The sequence below is a fragment of the Podarcis cretensis genome (genome assembly GCF_951804945.1).
Source record: "Podarcis cretensis genome assembly, chromosome: 8".
Classification (NCBI taxonomy): Eukaryota; Metazoa; Chordata; class Lepidosauria; order Squamata; family Lacertidae; genus Podarcis; species Podarcis cretensis.
In genome coordinates, this window is record NC_137177.1 from 59,020,780 (window position 1) to 59,039,351 (window position 18,572).

At 37.7% G+C, this 18,572-nt stretch overlaps 1 protein-coding gene across 12 annotated transcripts in view; it reads left to right on the plus strand.

The window, feature by feature from the left end:
- CHD9 (chromodomain helicase DNA binding protein 9) overlaps positions 1-18,572 on the plus strand; it is a 74,030-nt gene that overhangs the window by 46,378 nt on the left and 9,080 nt on the right. For 10 of the 12 annotated variants that reach the window (XM_079988684.1, XM_079988681.1, XM_079988677.1 and 7 more), the window contains 19 exons: positions 9-152; positions 840-1,095; positions 2,124-2,334; positions 4,526-4,721; positions 5,656-5,823; positions 6,451-6,630; positions 6,874-6,984; positions 8,268-8,464; positions 9,139-9,338; positions 9,760-9,919; positions 10,615-10,704; positions 10,817-10,920; positions 11,007-11,124; positions 11,910-11,967; positions 12,306-12,348; positions 12,482-12,701; positions 12,843-13,045; positions 13,906-14,814; positions 17,294-17,457. In XM_079988684.1, the coding sequence (XP_079844810.1) occupies positions 9-152; positions 840-1,095; positions 2,124-2,334; positions 4,526-4,721; positions 5,656-5,823; positions 6,451-6,630; positions 6,874-6,984; positions 8,268-8,464; positions 9,139-9,338; positions 9,760-9,919; positions 10,615-10,704; positions 10,817-10,920; positions 11,007-11,124; positions 11,910-11,967; positions 12,306-12,348; positions 12,482-12,701; positions 12,843-13,045; positions 13,906-14,814; positions 17,294-17,457 (3,732 nt within the window). The remainder of the gene's footprint in view (positions 1-8; positions 153-839; positions 1,096-2,123; positions 2,335-4,525; positions 4,722-5,655; positions 5,824-6,450; positions 6,631-6,873; positions 6,985-8,267; positions 8,465-9,138; positions 9,339-9,759; positions 9,920-10,614; positions 10,705-10,816; positions 10,921-11,006; positions 11,125-11,909; positions 11,968-12,305; positions 12,349-12,481; positions 12,702-12,842; positions 13,046-13,905; positions 14,815-17,293; positions 17,458-18,572) is intronic. The other 2 variants (XM_079988682.1, XM_079988686.1) reach the window with 1 other exon arrangement.

Below are 18,572 nucleotides of genomic sequence, written 5' to 3' on the forward strand. Positions count from 1 at the left end.
TTCTATAGGAGCACAAGGTGCTATTGACAGGCACACCACTGCAAAACACAGTAGAAGAACTTTTCAGCCTTCTTCACTTCCTTGAACCTTTGCGCTTCCCAGCAGAATCGACATTCATGCAAGAGTTTGGAGACCTTAAAACAGAGGAGCAGGTATTTTAAACTTTTTATTATGTTACATTCACACACAGGCCTTGTTCACATGTCACAGTAAGTAATACTTTGTCTTAAATCTTGGTTTAATCATGAATGTGCCTTGCCCTTTTTGCATGCATGCATGCACAGCTTCTCTCCCCGCTAATGACTCAAACAAGCCATAGTATCATTTGTTGGGTCACAACTCCAGAATGTCATTTGTTCCATGGTCTATGTTTGGATGGAACGGGGGTGGGGGGGGGTAATATGTTAGGGGAGCAGCTGGATAGTGACACATACAACAGTGGGGAAGCACATTGGTATGGTTTGTTGTGATGTATGAACCAGAATACATTCAAAAATTAGAATTTAATGGACTGTTTGTCCTGTAATGACTATCAGCTCAACCATAACAGTAAATCCACCTCTCCCATCTTTATCACTATTTGAACTAATGATAAGTAAATTGAAAATGTTGTGATCAGCCATAGTATTGCTACAATTCATGGTGGCTGCAAGAAAATATGCAGAAATAATATGAATTTGAATCTATACATACATTATGTACATTCAGGTTAAGTACGGACCTCCAGAACGAATGAAGTGCTTAACCTGAAGTACCACTGTAATGATTTTCGCTCCCTTTATAAGCTTATGAAATGTAGCAATTTATATAGGTTTTCAGCTAATTTTTATTTTATATAGGTGCAAAAGTTGCAAGCTATCCTGAAACCAATGATGCTGAGAAGACTGAAAGAAGATGTAGAGAAGAAGCTGGCACCAAAGCAAGAAACTATTATTGAAGTGGAATTAACGAATATCCAGAAGAAATATTATCGAGCTATTTTAGAGAAAAACTTTGCATTTTTGTCAAAAGGTGCAGGCCAAGCCAATGTACCCAACTTGGTTAACACTATGATGGAACTCAGGAAATGCTGCAATCATCCATATCTTATCAAAGGTAAATGTAAAAATGTTAAATTTTACTTACTTTAGGCATTTTTCTTATGATGTAAAATAACGCTTCCCTTGGAGTTATAATTTGGATACGGTTGCCATATTTCAAACAGTGAAAATCCAGACTTCTCTGTTGAGCTTTTTTTGACAAAATGGTTGAACTTTATTGGCAAATTTTCAAAAAATAAAATAAAATTAGAGCTATTTTAAAGAAAAATTGCCAAAAACGACACTGCTGGCATGAGTTGCCATATGTCAGGATTTTCCCAGGCATTTTAGTGATTTCTGCCTGGACTTCTTTCGAATACAATATTCCAGATATGTCCAGGAAATTCCGGACATATGGTAACCCTAAATTAGGTTGAGTGAAGAAGAGAAGAGTTTGGATTTGATATCCCACCTTACACTCCCCTTCAGGAGTCTCAAAGCGGCTAACATTCTCCTTTCCCTTCCTCCCCCACAACAAACACGCTGTGAGGTGAGTGGGGCTGAGAGACTTCAAAGAAGTGTGACTGGCCCAAGGTCACCCAGCAGCTGCATGTGGAGGAGCGGAGACGCGAACCCGGTTCCCCAGATTATGAGACTACCGCTCTTAACCACTACACCACTATAAGGGTGTATAAGTGCTATAAGGGTGGCCATAGTGAACTGCCCTGAGACCTGCAGGTATAGGGCGGTATACAAATTATAATTAGAACAACAATAACAATTCAATTATTAATCTGTTGTATCATATTTTACTGGAGGAACAGGGGAACTTCTTTGTATTTTTAAAAATTGTGTATAATTGCTTTTGAATTTAGTTGCATATGCTATAGTTTTGAAGTTGAAATGTAAATAGCCACAGTGAGGATCAAGTGAGCAGTGTCAAGGGATGGGGACTGAAAAATGAAAAGCAATGTGATCATAAATACTGTTATGAAATGTGTGGCATATGCACTCACAGTATTATGATGTGCACTTTGTATCAAAGCTATATGAAAATGTCAATACCATTTAGAAGAAGCAAATCATACCTACTTTATGTGACAGGTGCTGAGGAAAAAATCTTAGGAGAGTTTAGGGAGACCTATAATCCAACTGCTCCTGATTTCCACCTGCAAGCAATGATCCAGTCTGCTGGAAAACTGGTCCTCATTGACAAACTTCTTCCAAAAATGAAAGCAGGGGGCCATAAGGTGCTTATTTTCTCTCAGATGGTTCGCTGTCTTGATATCCTTGAAGATTATCTGATACATAAAAGGTATGATACTATTCATAGTGCAAATAGCCATATTAATGGTATATTAAACAGTTTTGAATGGACTTTGTTCATTCATCTATGAGTCATCGTACTGAGATATCAAGTGATAATTTGCCTTTAAGTTACTAGTCATGCACTTCCTTGCACCACAATTTCTGGCCTGATCTTGCACAGCAGGAGAGGGAAACTTTTTTTCCTGTTGATGGCCACGTGGTACTAATCTGTTGGGGACCATATGCCTATGGTGGCTGGAACCAGAGCCAAAAATGAGCAGGGCTACCTTTCTGCCTTTCTCCTATTTTCTGACACCCCTCTCTTTGAGTGGGCTGCCAGGAGCAGTGTATTTTTTCCTTCTCTTCCCACAGATGCTTCTCCCCTGCATCAAATTAGGCCAAGGACCATATGCAGTCCTTTCAGTTGTAGGATGCCTATCCCTGCTCTTCCTTCTTTGGCGATCACTCGTAGCCAAATAAGATTGTCTTCCATGAATATGGTATTAATGGTGTATCCATAGGTGACTGGGGAGGCCAATTCTGGATCCACATGTCCTTTCACAGTGGGGACATAGGTTTCCAGGCAGGAGTTGATCGTGGTGAGGATTTGCCTTCCTCTTAGCTCGCTTCTCCTTTTTGTCCTGAGTTCGTGCTTCTTCAAAATCCATGACACCTTTGGTAGAGGCTACTCCAATTGGAGCACTGTCCCTGCTATACCCCAAGGCACCAGCACAACAGAGCCATAAGTTTATGTATTAGATAACACGTATAATTACTTGATTTTTATTTTATATAGAAAACAAATATAAACACAATGTTATGTCAGCTTCTCATAAGAAAGGGGCTAAAAATAACCTCTGCTCCAGCAGAGGTTCCTTTCATCATAGAGAATTTCAGAACTCCAAGTCAGTGTGGTTCAGACTCCACAATTTAATGACATGTCCCAGATTTCCTCCACCAAACCTAACCCAGCCCCCATAGGCAGAGGGACCAGAAAACAGTTCTGACTCAAGGCCTTCTCTGGTTCTTTTTTCTTACTTGGGCAGTTTTGGCCAAGGATACCTAGGAACATAATACCATTAAAAACAGCCTAGTCATAGAATTTCTGTTTCTGTCCCCCAGTTCTGAGCCTTGAAGTCTACTGAAAAACTATTATTTGGCAGACTATTCACTACTTATTAGAAATAGGGAACAGAGATCCAGTTCCCCAGAAAAGAAATAGGGAACAGAGATCAAGTTCCCCAGAAAAGAAATCATCCGCTTTCTGCTCTGTGTTCTTCATTGTCTTCAGGAAAGGATGGAAATTAAATTCTGGATTTAAAATATGAAAACAAGTATATAACATAGGTTCAGGATGGAATCCTCCACCAAGGCAATTATAATTGGGAACACTACCAAATGCAGCCATGACTGAACTTTAGACTTACCTCAGGCCATTGAATTTTCAACAAACACTGCTTTCAAGGCACCTTATTTGGATGACCTCTTTAGGTCCTCATCTGGAGACAGGACAAGATTTGCTCCAAGCTAACCTCCCTCCAAGACTATGGCTTCTTTATCTATTGGCAAAGGAACGATCAAGTTCCTTCCAGGAGGCTCCAATGCCTTGAAGTAGTGTTCTTATCTTATGATATCTGAATAAAGTTTTTCAAGTTTCTATAATGAAAATACCGTATTTTTCTGTGTATAAGATGCCCCCATGTATAAAACGCCCCCTATTCTGGGGGAACTCCAAATTAAGAAAACACCACTCAGCACTACCCGTGTATGAGACGAGACCCAATTTTAAACCTAATTTTTTGGTTAAAAAACCCTAATCTTATACAAGGAAAAATATGGTTCATGTGAATATATATTAAATGTCCCAAGAAAATTATTGTTGAATGCTTATGGGGATGAAATTTCACATACTTGTTAAGAATTCTATCATTCAAAGCATCTGATGAGTGAAAAGAACATTGTTATGTTTTACTGGTTCACCTGAATATGGATTGGATGCATTTTAACACACTTTCAAGATGGTGTGTAATAAAAAACCTGACCAAAAAATTTACAGCATCTCCTTGCAATGTAGGCTCATTTGATTAGGACAGTAGGATAGTAGTATTTAGAAGTGCATGGTTATACTTATATTCTGGTTTGCAATTACAGCCTTTCTTCAACAGCTTTTTTTTTTTTTTTTTTTTTGCACTTCAAAGGTACCTGTATGAGCGAATTGATGGAAGAGTAAGAGGGAACTTACGTCAGGCTGCCATTGATCGATTTAGCAAGCCAGACTCTGATCGGTTTGTTTTCCTTCTCTGTACCAGAGCTGGTGGATTGGGCATTAATTTAACTGCGGCGGATACTTGCATAATTTTTGATTCTGACTGGAATCCTCAGAATGATTTGCAGGTAAATATATTTGAGCAGTTTAGCCTTCTGCCATAGGGCTAAATACCTAAGAAACACCTACAAATGAACCTACTTCATCTGATCCACAAAGAGAGCAAGTGTGAACAAGCAGGATTGCTTGCGGGTGCTTGCTAACTAGCTAAGTCATATGAGGAGAGACATTCTTAAATCTGCAGTGGGTTCAAGCCATCTATCCAGCAGGATCTAGGCAGCCCTTGTTGGCCGCCAATACCATATATCTTCTTCAAGGAAGGGAGTCTTGTCCTGAACTTGGCATTGTGCCTCTAAAACACAAATAAGAGGAAATCTCTTCCTCACTTTTCCAAGTCCATGCTTTGTGTTGGGAGAGAGAGTGGAGCAATGTGCAATGTGAAAACAAGCCGTTTCGCCCTCTAGTCATAAGGAGTCAGAAGTTTTCGGTCTTGTCTCTGCACTTGCTGGATTCTTCAAATAGCCAGCAACAGCAGAGACAAAAGAAGCTTCCAGTTCCAAGCTGCAAGGTATAGATGGCATGGTGAGGGCTTTTCACTGGTTGTTAGGTGCTCCAAACTCCTGAAAAGTCCAAGCTGAAACAGGTCCTAGGCTTTCTTTGAACTTTAGAATGTGGTTCAGAGGGATCATCCCACCTCCTCTGTAGCTCCAGGTTTCAGAGGAAACTTGAGCCATGCCAAACTAGTCAGACACTATCTGAGCACTTGCCATGGGGAGCAAACTTGTGAATCCCTGCCATACAAGGTAGAGAAATATTCTATAATAAGTCCATTTGTATTGACCTTAATTTTATTTTTTATTGTTTTCATTTACAGCTTCAGTTTAATTGTATTCTGTTTTAACAATGTCTATTTAAGTAATTTTATATTTAAGTAATAATATATCATTATATTACATTTCTACTTGACAATCTGTCGAATGGATTCATGTACCTTTTTCTCAGGCCCAAGCTCGTTGTCACAGGATTGGTCAGAACAAAGCAGTGAAGGTCTACCGACTAATAACTCGGAACTCTTACGAAAGAGAGATGTTTGACAGAGCAAGTCTGAAGCTTGGCCTGGATAAGGCTGTCTTACAGAGCATGAGTGGAAGAGAAAATAGTGTTGGTGGTGTATGTACCCATTTTCCCCTCTTTCCTCTCCTCCCAAAAAAAAATAGGAATTTGAAATGGGTTTTTATTTTTGTAACTGTATCATTTACTCAAGAGAATAGGGGAGCAGTTAAAAGCTTAGTCTGAATGACATCTTAAAGCTTTGCACCACTTCCTAGCTCTCTGCTTTTCTATTACCCCCACATAAATTCCTGTGGCTTTTGTAACCTATATATAAAACCAAAGATTGGCCATGTTGGAGAGAGAATTCTATTGTTTGAGACTTTAGACTCTGTTGTTGGATGGATGATCTTAAGGAACAGGTAGGCAAAGTATAGGTTGGGAATCCTTGAGGTAGTTTACAGTGTATACAATAATAGGATTTGGATACTGTAAGAGACTTTTTAAAAGCTAACAAAAATAATACACATAAAGCAATTATGTATTGGCTGTAGTTACATACTTTGGAAAGGACAACCAGTTTCTGTCAGTAACAGGCAATATTTACTGTAAAACTATTTTTTAGATGTCCAGTGGAACTATTTCAAAATATAACACATATTATTCCATATTATCATTTTAATTGAGCATTTTTATGTATCCAGCTGCATTAATATCATAAGACTTACCAGTTTCTCTTTTACATAGATCCAACAACTTTCTAAAAAAGAAATTGAGGATTTGCTTCGAAGAGGTGCATATGGTGCCATTATGGATGAAGAGGATGAGGGTTCTAAATTCTGTGAGGAAGATATTGATCAAATCTTGCAGCGTCGCACGAAAACAATTACAATTGAATCTGAAGGAAGGGGCTCCACATTTGCTAAGGTAGTTATAAGCTCTTCTGATGTCCTTTTTACAGAACACAGAGAAAAGTATAAGCATCCAGAACAGTCCTCTTAGAAGTTAACAGATTGTGACTGACTTAACTGTTAGGTTAAAATACCTAATTGGTAGGCTTCACTTTAACGTAGCTGGTGTTTTTCCTTCCTTGAGAGCATGTGGAACCTAGTCGGTGATACTTGAAACTGAACAAATATACTGGTGACACTTTCTATTGTGCTGTTACAGGCTAGCTTTGTTGCATCTGGAAATAGGACAGATATTTCATTAGATGATCCCAACTTCTGGCAGAAGTGGGCCAAAAAAGCAGAAATAGACATAGACACCATCAGTGGTAGAGTAAGTATTATTTATTCATTCATTCATTTATTTTTGCACTGAACTTACAGGTTTGAGTGTTCTTTTAATTGTCCTATTCGGTTTGTTTGCTTTTTAAGTTGAGGTTTATTGTAGCAGTTCACTATTGGAGAACTAAGTTAAGTTCTTTGGACGGCAGTATCCTAACTAAAAACATTTCCTTCACTAAAATAGTATATGTAGACCTATGGTTAGTATTTTGTTTACTCAAAGAACTAATTCCCCCCCCCCCACCCAATCAAACTTGCCTTCTGTTGATCTTTGGAGATATCTGGAACTAGATTGTGTCGAAAGGAAAATGTATATTTAAATAGACCACAAACTTGATCTATGAAAGCTTCATTACCAAAAGGATACAAATTGTGTACTAAATTTAAAATATCTGTTTTTGTATTCTGGGGCAGAGATTTTCATGTTGTGTCATGAGCTTTTAGTGTACTTTTCATTACTTGAGAGAAAATATTTTTGAAAAGTGCAGTAATGTGTCCTGTCTACCTGATCATTGCTGGATGTTTCCTTACCAATTCAGAGAATTGGGAGTGGGAAGCGACAGAAATGTTCTCTCTAACTCAGCAGTTATTGACTATTCTGATCATGGATCAGGAATGTCCTATCATCCTATGCTGTATTTGAGTGTTTGTAGTTTTCTTGAAATGCTACCATACTTACAGGTCAACAAGCTTTTGTTGTTATAGTCAGTTGAAACCAGTATTAGTTCTACTCAGAATAGATCCATTGAAATTAATGGACATGGTTAATGTTGGTTGATTAGTTTTAGTGGGTCTTCTCTCAAAATAATTATGCTTGATGTAGTGAATACACCCTCTTGACAGTGTCACATTTGCCAGGGATTTGATATATGGCAGCCTCAGAGAGGATATTCTCGATAGACACTCTGATTGTGGAACTGTCTTGCCCCTCAAATATGGTTGAACCATGTCTTACAAGCTCTAGACACCAAGCAAAGACCTACTTATTCACCCAGGCTTAGTTGAATCTCTGATACTGCACTATGTAAATGGTTGTTTGTCAGTGTACATGCTGATTTTCTCTCTTACTGTTTATTGGGAGATAGATGCTAAGATTTGTTGTGTTTTAAAATCTTGTGTTTGGATTATTTTAAAATGAAAAGCTGATTGCAAAATTTATAAAAACAAGTAAAATAATAAATAAAATATCAGACAAGGATGTTTTGATGAATTTTATCATTTTGTATTTTGAAAATGCTCACTTCTGTTGACTCAGAATATTGTTACATTTTACAGAATAGCTTGGTTATTGACACTCCTAGAATTAGGAAGCAAACAAGGCCTTTCAGTTCTACAAAGGATGAACTTGCTGAGCTATCTGACATTGAAAGTGAAGGGGATGATAAACCAAAACTTCGGAGGCCTTGTGACCGCTCCAATGGATATGGAAGAACAGAATGTTTTAGGGTGGAAAAAAACTTGCTAGTTTATGGGTAAAAATGTTTTTTGTTTCTTTGGTGTAAAGAGAGACAAAAATATAAATAATAAAATTATTATTATTTCTTAAATTTCATTTTCTGTATGGATGGTGTCCTACTTTACACTTGCTATTGTACCAGATTCCAGCAGTTTAGTAGTGATGCTGCAGTACAGTTACAATGTAGTATTTTGTGGCAATAGATATAATGACCAAAGTGCTTACTTATTGATCAGCAGACCTTAGGCCTGGACATGTTGCTTTTTCTATTGCGGTCATGTAAAACACACACATATAATGTTACTATAGTTCTTCTCATAAAAAACTGTAGTAACAAAATGTGCCATAACGTATGTGTAATAGAATAGTAGTTATAATAGCAAAGAGAAAATCTCCCTGTAGATATGTTTAAATATTTTATAGATACAGAAAAACCTGCGAGGGACCAAACTAATGCTCACAGACTCACAGATTTGCATAAAACTAGTGGCTTTCCCTATTAGCTTGCAGGATGATAAGGGGAGAAAACCTTAGATTCTCAAAGCAACACAAAAGGGGAAATTGTTAATGCATTAGAAATATAAAATATATTTTTACCTCTTAACACTTTGCAGCAAAACATTCTACAAGTAGTCTTAAAGATGCCATTTTTGTTTCAAATGTTAAACTCCAGTGTTAAACTCTAAACAGGTGGGGCCGTTGGAGAGAGATTTTATCACATGGGCGATTCAAGAGACAATTGAACGAACAGGATGTAGAGATAATCTGCAGAGCCCTTCTAGCATATTGCCTTGTCCATTACAGAGGAGATGAAAAAATAAAAAGTTTTATATGGGACCTTATTACACCAACGGAGGATGGGCAGACTCGAGAGCTACAGAATCACCTAGGTAAGAATCTGTAAGAGGACTATTTTTTGACATGCTTGTGATGAAATTAAAGACTTCTCAAAAGTACTGAAGCACGATACACCTTGTGAAATAAAATGGGGGAAGATACAAATGCATGTATTCTTCTTCTAATTTCCTATTTTGTGGCTTTGGGGAGAAAAACAGCTGGTGCAGACCAATTTGAAGGGTTAAATGGCCCATTCCATCTGAAACCGCAGTCGCTTTACCTTGGGGAACGTTGAGAGTAATCATGGTATTTTATTACATGTAGGTCTACCCTCTTTTGTCGTTTAGCATTACTGTTTGAATTATCTACACTTGCAATGTTAAGGGAAAACAGATAGTATTCTCTGTCTTCCTGAAACAAGGAAGTTCTGTCATACCATGCAGTTGTTACATTGTATTTTCCTACGTTGCATAGGTTTGTCAGCTCCTGTCCCCAGGGGCCGAAAAGGAAAAAAAGTTAAAACTCAGGCCAGCACTTTTGATATTCATAAAGCAGAATGGCTTCGAAAGTATAATCCAGAGCATTTGTTGCAAGATGATGGATATAAAAAACACATAAAACATCACTGCAACAAGTAAGTAGCAATATAAACACATGATTTAAAGTTTGTCTCCTTGATGTACAAGTAACACCTTCATACTAAATGCTAATAATCTTTATTAATGTTAACAAGTGAGGTGCTATGGATTACAAAACTAGCATAATTGTAGTAGCCACATTGTAAACTAGTCTGTATATTTGTACAGTGGTTACACCTTGTGCAGATGCCAAAAGTTGGAAGGGAAGAGGAGCAGACAGGAGGAGAGAACCTGTACATTTTGGCAGGAACTCTCCCTACTCATGCAAAAGAAAAATTTGTGTGGGATTTGCGGGGAATGTCACCCTCCTTTGCCCTCCTCCAAATTACAAATTGTTTGGGCCTGACAGATGTGCATACGAATTGTTCTCATGTTGCCAGAAACTTGGCAGCAAACGTGCTGCTGCAAGCCCTTAGTTAGCTGGAACTAAGCATTAGGCCCAAAGCATCAAGGTCATTAGGTATGGAGAAGGTGTGGGGGACTACTTTTACGGACTCGTAACCATTAAAATGTTACAGGTGTGTGGAGTGATGAAATTGGCCTCAAAATACACTTGGAAAAATTAAGGTTAAATTTGTTGATAATAATGCTGAGCATGTTTCCTATATATTCCAAAATAGTAGCTTGTTGAACTAAAATACACTCTGCCCGTGGCTGAAGAATTAATTGTCTTCTGTGTGTTTATGTTTAGGGTCTTACTTCGAGTTAGAATGTTGTATTACTTGAAGCAAGAAGTCATTGGTAATGAGTGCTCAAAAGTTTTTGATGGAGTTGAAGCCAGGTACACCATGTTGAGGCTCTTTCCTCTTTTCTCCTTAACCGTAAATAAAGTTGTTTCTCAGAATTCTTTAATTGAGTTGACTTAACACCAGCTTTCTGGTTAACTATTTCAGTGAAATTGATATTTGGGTCCCTGAGCCAGATCATTCTGAAGTGCCAGCGGAATGGTGGGATACAGAAGCAGATAAATCTCTATTAATAGGAGTTTTTAAACATGGTAAGTGATAGGGATACTACTTGTTTCTTTTTCACATACAGGTTGCTTGTCTTTTGAAATAATATTAATAAATATCTGTTTCTCAGGTTATGAAAAGTACAACACAATTAGAGCAGATGCAGCTCTCTGCTTCTTGGAAAGAGTGGGAAAACCTGATGACAAGGCAGTCGCTGCAGAACAGAGAGCCAATGACTATATTGATGGGTATGATTTTTAAAAAAACACTATTTAAAGTGAATCACCCTCCTTAATTGAGCATGCAAACAAGATAAAGGGTGAGAACCAGCCAGAGTTAAGCCCGTTTAGTGGTGGCTTCAAAATTCAATAACAATCATAAAAAGAAAGCTACTTCTCGTTGAATTGAATATGAGAGAGTTAAATGTATTTTACAGTCCCATTGATTTTAGTAGGAAAATTAAATGCTTTGTTGTCTGGATTGCATCCAAAGGTTATACTAGGGTTTGTTGTTGTTTTTTTTACAATAAAAGCACAAAATGCTTTGACCCCAAACCAGTCAAATGTGGTCATAGCCCCAAAGGGTCATAGAGCCCTCTTTTCCCCTAAAGCTAACTTTTGCCTGACATGAGTTTACAGGCCATGGGAATGAGAGAACTCTTTGTATGTCTTTCATATGCCCATATGGTCCTTTCTCTGAGCATAACATACATGTAACAACAGTGATTCTGCAGTACTGTACAGAAATTTGAGGTTATTAGAACCATTATTTATCGCTTGCAAGGTTAAATCTGGAATGTGGAACCATGTTGCCATACAACTCCCATGAACCCAGAGTGTCCTCCAGATGATAATTATCAGGATACATAGAACAAAACTTTAAATAAAAATGTACAAGTAGTTAAAACCATAATACATATTCTTTGTAGCAAGTTTTTTCTTCCACAAAATAATTTAAAATTTATCCAGTAGTTAAAACAATTGTATGAAAAAACACATACTTTACAAGCCTGTGCTGAATGTGTATTTTTCAGAGATGTAGAAGACCCAGAATATAAACCAGCCCCAGCAATGTTTAAAGATGACATGGAGGTAATGTGTTGTCAGTATTCTTTTTTTCAGTTACACCAAAACTTAAAGAGTTGATGAGACTGTCATATTTGCCATTGATTATAAACATTTATATTGGTTAAAACAGTAGTTTTTTAAATTAGTTTCTTGGCAACTTTTCAATTAAACTATAGGGATTTTTTTTCTATGGAGAGATTTTGAGCCTCTTAATTTAAAAATGAAGTTAAAATAATCCATATTAAGATGAGTTATTACTATTCTTAGAGTAGTCAGTCATCTACAAGATGTGTGACTTGTGCTGTGTCTGAATCATGCCTCTGTTCATTCTGCTTTTTTTTAATTAAAAAAATCTTTTTTAGGATGATATATCATCACCGGGGGATCTTATAATAACAGATGGAGGTAAAAAAAAAAACACCTCATGATCTTAAGATACTACAGTGAATACTCTTATTTGTATTACATTAGAGCAAACTTGTGTTTTTATGGTGGAAAAACAGAATCACCAGGAAATTCTTATGTTCCTTAATTATAGATGGTCAGATGATTGAAGGGGACAAGCTTTATTGGCCAACTCAGTCTGCCTTAACTACACGCTTACGCCGCCTAATAACAGCATATCAGCGTACTAGTAAGAACAGGCAAACCCAACAGATACAACCTGCATTTCCAGTCCAGGCCTGTGTGATGCAGAATCCATATGAAGAAGCTCCTTTAAATCCAAAAATGGCTGCCAAAATTGAAAGACAACAAAGGTCTGTAAATGCTAGGCTTACCAGGTTTAAAAAGCTGATCACAAAAAAAACATTTTAACTATTTTCTAGTCAATCATTCTTTGTGCTTTTGGGGGAAAGTTACTTAATTGGAATTATTTTTCTTCTTGCTTTTCAATCTAGATGGACAAGAAGAGAAGAAGCTGATTTCTACAGAGTGGTTTCAACTTTTGGTGTAGTGTTTGATCCTGACAGAGGCCAATTTGACTGGACGAAGTTTCGAGCCATGGCTAGGCTACATAAGAAAACAGATGAGAGTTTAGAAAAATACTTGTATGCATTTATGGCCATGTGCAGGAGAGTCTGCCGCCTGCCTTCAAAAGATGGTGGGTTACTTGCTTATTTTTTCCTTTATGAAAAATAAACAGGCAACAGAAGCTTACAACAACTTTTTTATTGAAAAATGCTAAACCAAATTGTTCTTTGCATGAAGCAGGAGCAACAAACAGCTTCCCCTAGCATGTAAGAATAGCAGTCTTTATGAGATAGAACTCTATTGTATAAAGTGATATTGACCAGACAAAAATCTATCGGACTACAGTATTTTAATTGCATTTATATATTGGGTAGTCAAAATGCTCAGCACAATTTCCTCAAGCAGAAGGCAGCAGATACATGTCTGTGGATAAGGAATTTTTCAGCTTAGCGACTGCCACAGAAAATGCCTTCTCCTGAGCAGCCATCCCCTAAACTTTTGAGGGTGTTGAAACTATCAAGAACCCCTCACCCTGAGAGAGGCTGAAGGCAGGGAGGCAGTCTTTTGGATATTTGGTGCTGAAGGTATTTAGGATTTTAAATGCTAATGTGAGTACCTTGAATTGATCCTGGAAACTAACTGGCAACTAGTGACATTGTTTTAGAACAGGGGTTATGTGAGTTCTAAATGGAACCTCAGCTTGTATTTCGGCTGCAACTCTTTGAACCAGTTGAAGTTTCTCAGTCATCTTCAAGGTCAACCCCAATTAGAGTATGTTACAATAATTAAATCTGGTAGTGACCAGAGCATGGGTTATAGTTTCCAAGTAATCTCTGACCTAAAAAGTTAGTAGCTGATCAACCAAAAGTTATATTAATACTTAATATTACGTTAGGCATTCTAACCTCCTAAAGAGTGCTGTTATTTTAAAAGTTTAATTATAATTCCTGTTCTTAGAGTTGCTGATTCTTGTGTGTGTTTCCTGTGCAGAACTTGTGGATCCCAATATTTTCATCCAGCCAATTACAGAAGAGCGTGCCTCTCGAACCTTGTATCGCATTGAACTTCTCAGGAAGGTGCGAGAACAAGCTGTCCGTCATCCACAGATATTTGAGCGATTAAAACTTTGTCAGCTTAATCCAGATTTGCCAGTTTGGTGGGAATGTGGGACTCATGACTGGGATTTACTGATTGGAGCTGCAAAGCATGGGGTTAGCCGAACAGACTACCACATCCTTCGTGATCCTGAACTTTCATTTATGTCAGCCCAGAGGAACTACAGTCAAAGTAAAGTAGCGCTTCCAATAACTCCTACACCACTTTTGCATCAGTATCAGATGGTGTTGTCTGCATCTCCTCTTGCACCTCAGGCAAGGCTGCTAGATATTAAAGGGAACGCACTTGAGGATACAAAAGTTAAGAATGAAAACCATAAAGAAGATCCACATTCTTCTGGAGAGGAATCCATATCTACTGAGGATATGCGAACAGGAGTAAAGACTGAACCTTTGAGCCCAAATAATGGCACACCATCTCATGCTACAGACCAGAAACCTGTTGTAAAAGCAGACAGTGACAGGCGTATGGTTGCTGCAAGGACAGAACCCCTAACTCCTAACACTGCTTCCAAAAAACAGAGACCTAACAAGAGAGGATCAGAATCAAGCTCCGATTCAGATTCTGATTCAGATAGATCAACCTGTTCTTCCAGATCATCTTCATCTTCATCATCCTCTTCATCCTCTTGCTCACATTCCAGATCAGGATCCAGTTCCTCATCTTCTTCATCTTGTTCTTCAGCATCATCGTCATCTTCATCATCCTCTTCCTCCTCCTCATCATCCTCATCCTCTTCGTCAGAAGAAAGTGACAGTGATGAAGAAGAATCACAAAAGAGACGTAAGTGCTGTTTCGCTCATTTTCACATTCAAAAGGCTAATTAAGGGCTAATTTGCTTTAAACTTGTGCTGGGAGAAGGTTGACATAAGGCCCCTTTCCCCTTAATATAGCATGTAAATAAATATTTGAATTGTAGGAAACTGGACTATGGGGGTGCCATATAATGCTGTACTCACAAACAGGCTAGAAAAATATTGTTCTTGCTCTGTGAAAAGTAGAAATGTGGCTTCATGAATTGCAACAGCTGTTTCTGAAAGTTAAATTAGAACATATTTTTAGCTTTTTCCCATATTTGATTTCTTTTTTTAAAAAATTAGGAATGCAACTACAAGAATGCTGCCTAGCCATTCATATTTTATTTTATGTAAATACATAATATGTATTCGATATGTTAACTTCCTTTGCTGTGCATAAAATTAATTTGCAAGGGTTTTTTTTGGGGGGGGGGGGAATACGAACATGAGTTTGACCAAACTGCAGGAGGCAGTGGAAGACAGGAGTGCCTGGCGTGCTCTGGTCCATGGGGTCACAAAGAGTCGGACACGACTAAACGACTAAACAACAACAACTTAATCTTAGTATAAGAGCTCAGTAAAAGTATGGTTTATGCTTTTCTAAAGAGAATATATAGTATACACACTGTTTGGGCTTTATGATTGAATTATTACACTAAACCTCTAAAGTATTTTGGCACATTCAGACTTCTCAGCTATTCAAAGTAAAATTCCCCATGTATTTTGTAAACAACATCAAGATTATGGACAGCTGTAGTTGCTGTTTTGGAATTCTAACGTCTCATATATATAAATCATATGTTCATAAATTTACAAGGCAAACACATACATAATTATATACACCACATGTCTGAAATAGTACAGGAGAGCAATCCTGAAACCGTTTTGACTCTCCCAAATTGACCTCAAATATTTCTCTGCAGTGAGGAAGGAAATGGGAAAGCCTCCCCATTGTCTGTTTGCTTAATCCTGTCTTAACGGCATATTTGTGTATGAATAGAGTGAGCCTGCGACCTGTATTTAGGAACTAAGTATTTACCATCACAAAAGAATGGCCAGGCTGTCCAGGTAGAAGAATCAGTGGACATTATTAGGTATCCTTACAAACAGGAATTTTGTTGGAGACCACCTCCTTCTGTGATGTATTTATGATGTTTTGGGGGTGGTCTCTGGCTACAGGGTGGGCAACTTCAAAAGTCTATATAAGGGCTTCCACACCATTGTTCTGGGTCTCTCCTGCCTCCTGTGTGTGGTAGTGAGCACCCTATTGCAATAGTTAATAAAGATCAGGTTTACTAGCTGCCTTGCTTCTCAATATTTTCTGGTTGGCCTCTGTTATTTTCTCCTTCCAATAGGACTCTATACGGGCTCTTGGCTACCCCATAAGGGAAAAGGAGTTTTTTCTCATAACATTGCATTTGCCATATTCTAGTGTGGTGAATGAAACCAACTTTTGCTAGCATTCACTACTACAATGTTGACACTAAAAAATGTAAGACAGGATTCAGATACTATAAGGTCTATTCAGATATTATTTCTTCCTATGGTTATATCTCCAGAGAAGGGCTGGGCTTAGAAATTCAGGCCAAGCAGTTATTAGCTTGGTATCATTCTTTGCAGCCTAGAATGAAGCACTAGGTAATTGATAGAATCAGTTTATTTTGTTCTCTTGGTTTCTAGCTTTTCATTGCTCCTGTGCTTGTTGCTGTGCACTTGGTTTATCAATTTCTTGAGGGTTAAAATTATTGCCCATCAAATTTGCCTAGTTATGATATTTTCTGTCTAAAGTTATGGCAGTAAATTGTTCATACCATGATAATCTCATGTCTTGATTTTCAGTGTAATGGCACTTGAGGACTGTTTTGGAACTATTGTCGGAGCAGTTCTCAGCAGTTCTGTTCCTCAGAGTCTTGAAATGATGGTTTGTAAAGAGCAACTTGTACACTAGTCCTCCTGTATCTCATGCCCAGTTGTCCCACAATGGCCTCTGATTCATGCTGTACTGTTTGTGTACAATCCAGACTGTGAGAACAGTGGGCAATAGCGGTGCTAAGAAGTAATTTCTATTATAAGATATGATCTAGACTAAGATCTAGAATGTTTGATTTTTAAAAAAATAAAAATCTTTATTTTACTATTATAGATGTTTGCATACTTGCATAGTATTCAAGGATCCTGATTAAGATGTCTCAGTTTTCTTCCTTTTTGACATCCAGAAGGACTGGCTGATTAAATACTCTCTTTTGGCCATAGAAGCAATCCATGTTTTCTCAGGATAAAAGCTATCAAGTGATATCAAATGTTAGTCATACTGAGAATAGACCTATTGAAATCACTTGGGTCTATCCTGAATATGACTAACGTTTAATATCACCATTTGTATATCAAATCATTATGTGTTGCAAAAATAGGGTATCCATTATTGGAAGTTTTATGTTCTAATAACCTAAAATTGTTTCCCTCAGCAGAAGGAACGCCTCTTTTGAAAGCATATGATGAAGAGAGTGTAGCTTCCCTAAGCACTGTGCAAGATGAAACCCAGGACAGTTTTCAAATGAATAATGGAACACCAAATTCTAACTGTATCTTACAAGGTGGATATATGTTGGCTGCTTCCTACTGGCCAAAGGTAAGTTAGTAAGGCTGGATCTAAACACATCAAAGAAGTGTTTCAGTTTAAAACGTAAATTTAAACAAGGGAAAACAGGTAAAGAAAAAGTGGCCTCCACATTATATTGCATATACATGGCATATAAATCACTTTTTCTTTACCAGTCTAGCAGAGTCCTAAGACTACATGTATATAAATCTAGATAAAATTCCTTCCAAAAAATACTGAATTTGCTAATTCATTTTCTTCAAACTTCTGAATTTGAGAAGTATATAAATTTGGGCTTCAGTTGCTTCCTGACATGGCTGGGAAGAAGTAGTTATTTTATCATACAGTATCAGAGATGCCCACTGTGCTCCTTTCACTGTCACTACTGCATTTTTCCCCCTATAATTGGAAGCATTAATACGACTGTGTTCTTGCCTCTTGGACTGGCCACCACATCTATAATTTCTCCAGCATATGGTGATTCTTTTAGAGGATATGTGATATGGGAATAAATATTCCCCTCAGTCACATGCTAGTGACACCCTGCTCTTTGCCCAGCCACTCAGTTATGTCAGAGATCCAGTTGTCTGCCACCAAACATCCACTTTCACTATCAGTGCTAGAAGAGCTTAACCATATGACTTCATTCTAGAAGCTGCAGTCACTTTTCCTGCCTAAAATGAAAGGGAGAAGGAGACACAAGAATCTGTTAGTACATCCTGTTCAGAAAAACCCTTCTGACTATTGGCCTGTTCAGACCTGGGTTTTTTCCCAGCACTGCCCCCAGCATTTCTGTTCTCTGGAAGTAACTATAACACTTTGCTGTGGACAGGCAACAGTCACAACAATCCTGAACAGTGATGCTAGCCTGAGTGGAATTTAAAACATGGTTTGTGCATCAGTAGAGATTATTGAAGGAAGTATTATTACCCTTCTTATGTACAAAGCAAGAGAAATCATAATGCCAAATTATGTCCACAATCAGAAGAAAATATTTGTTAAGTGATAGATCAAAACTCTCCTGATGATCCTGCAGCCTTGCCACATTTTGTTGGTTGTTTATTAATTACTCAGATTAATTTAGCAAGTTGTTTTAAATGTTGAGATAGAAAAGTAGGCTATTAACTGCCTTCTATTCCTTCTAG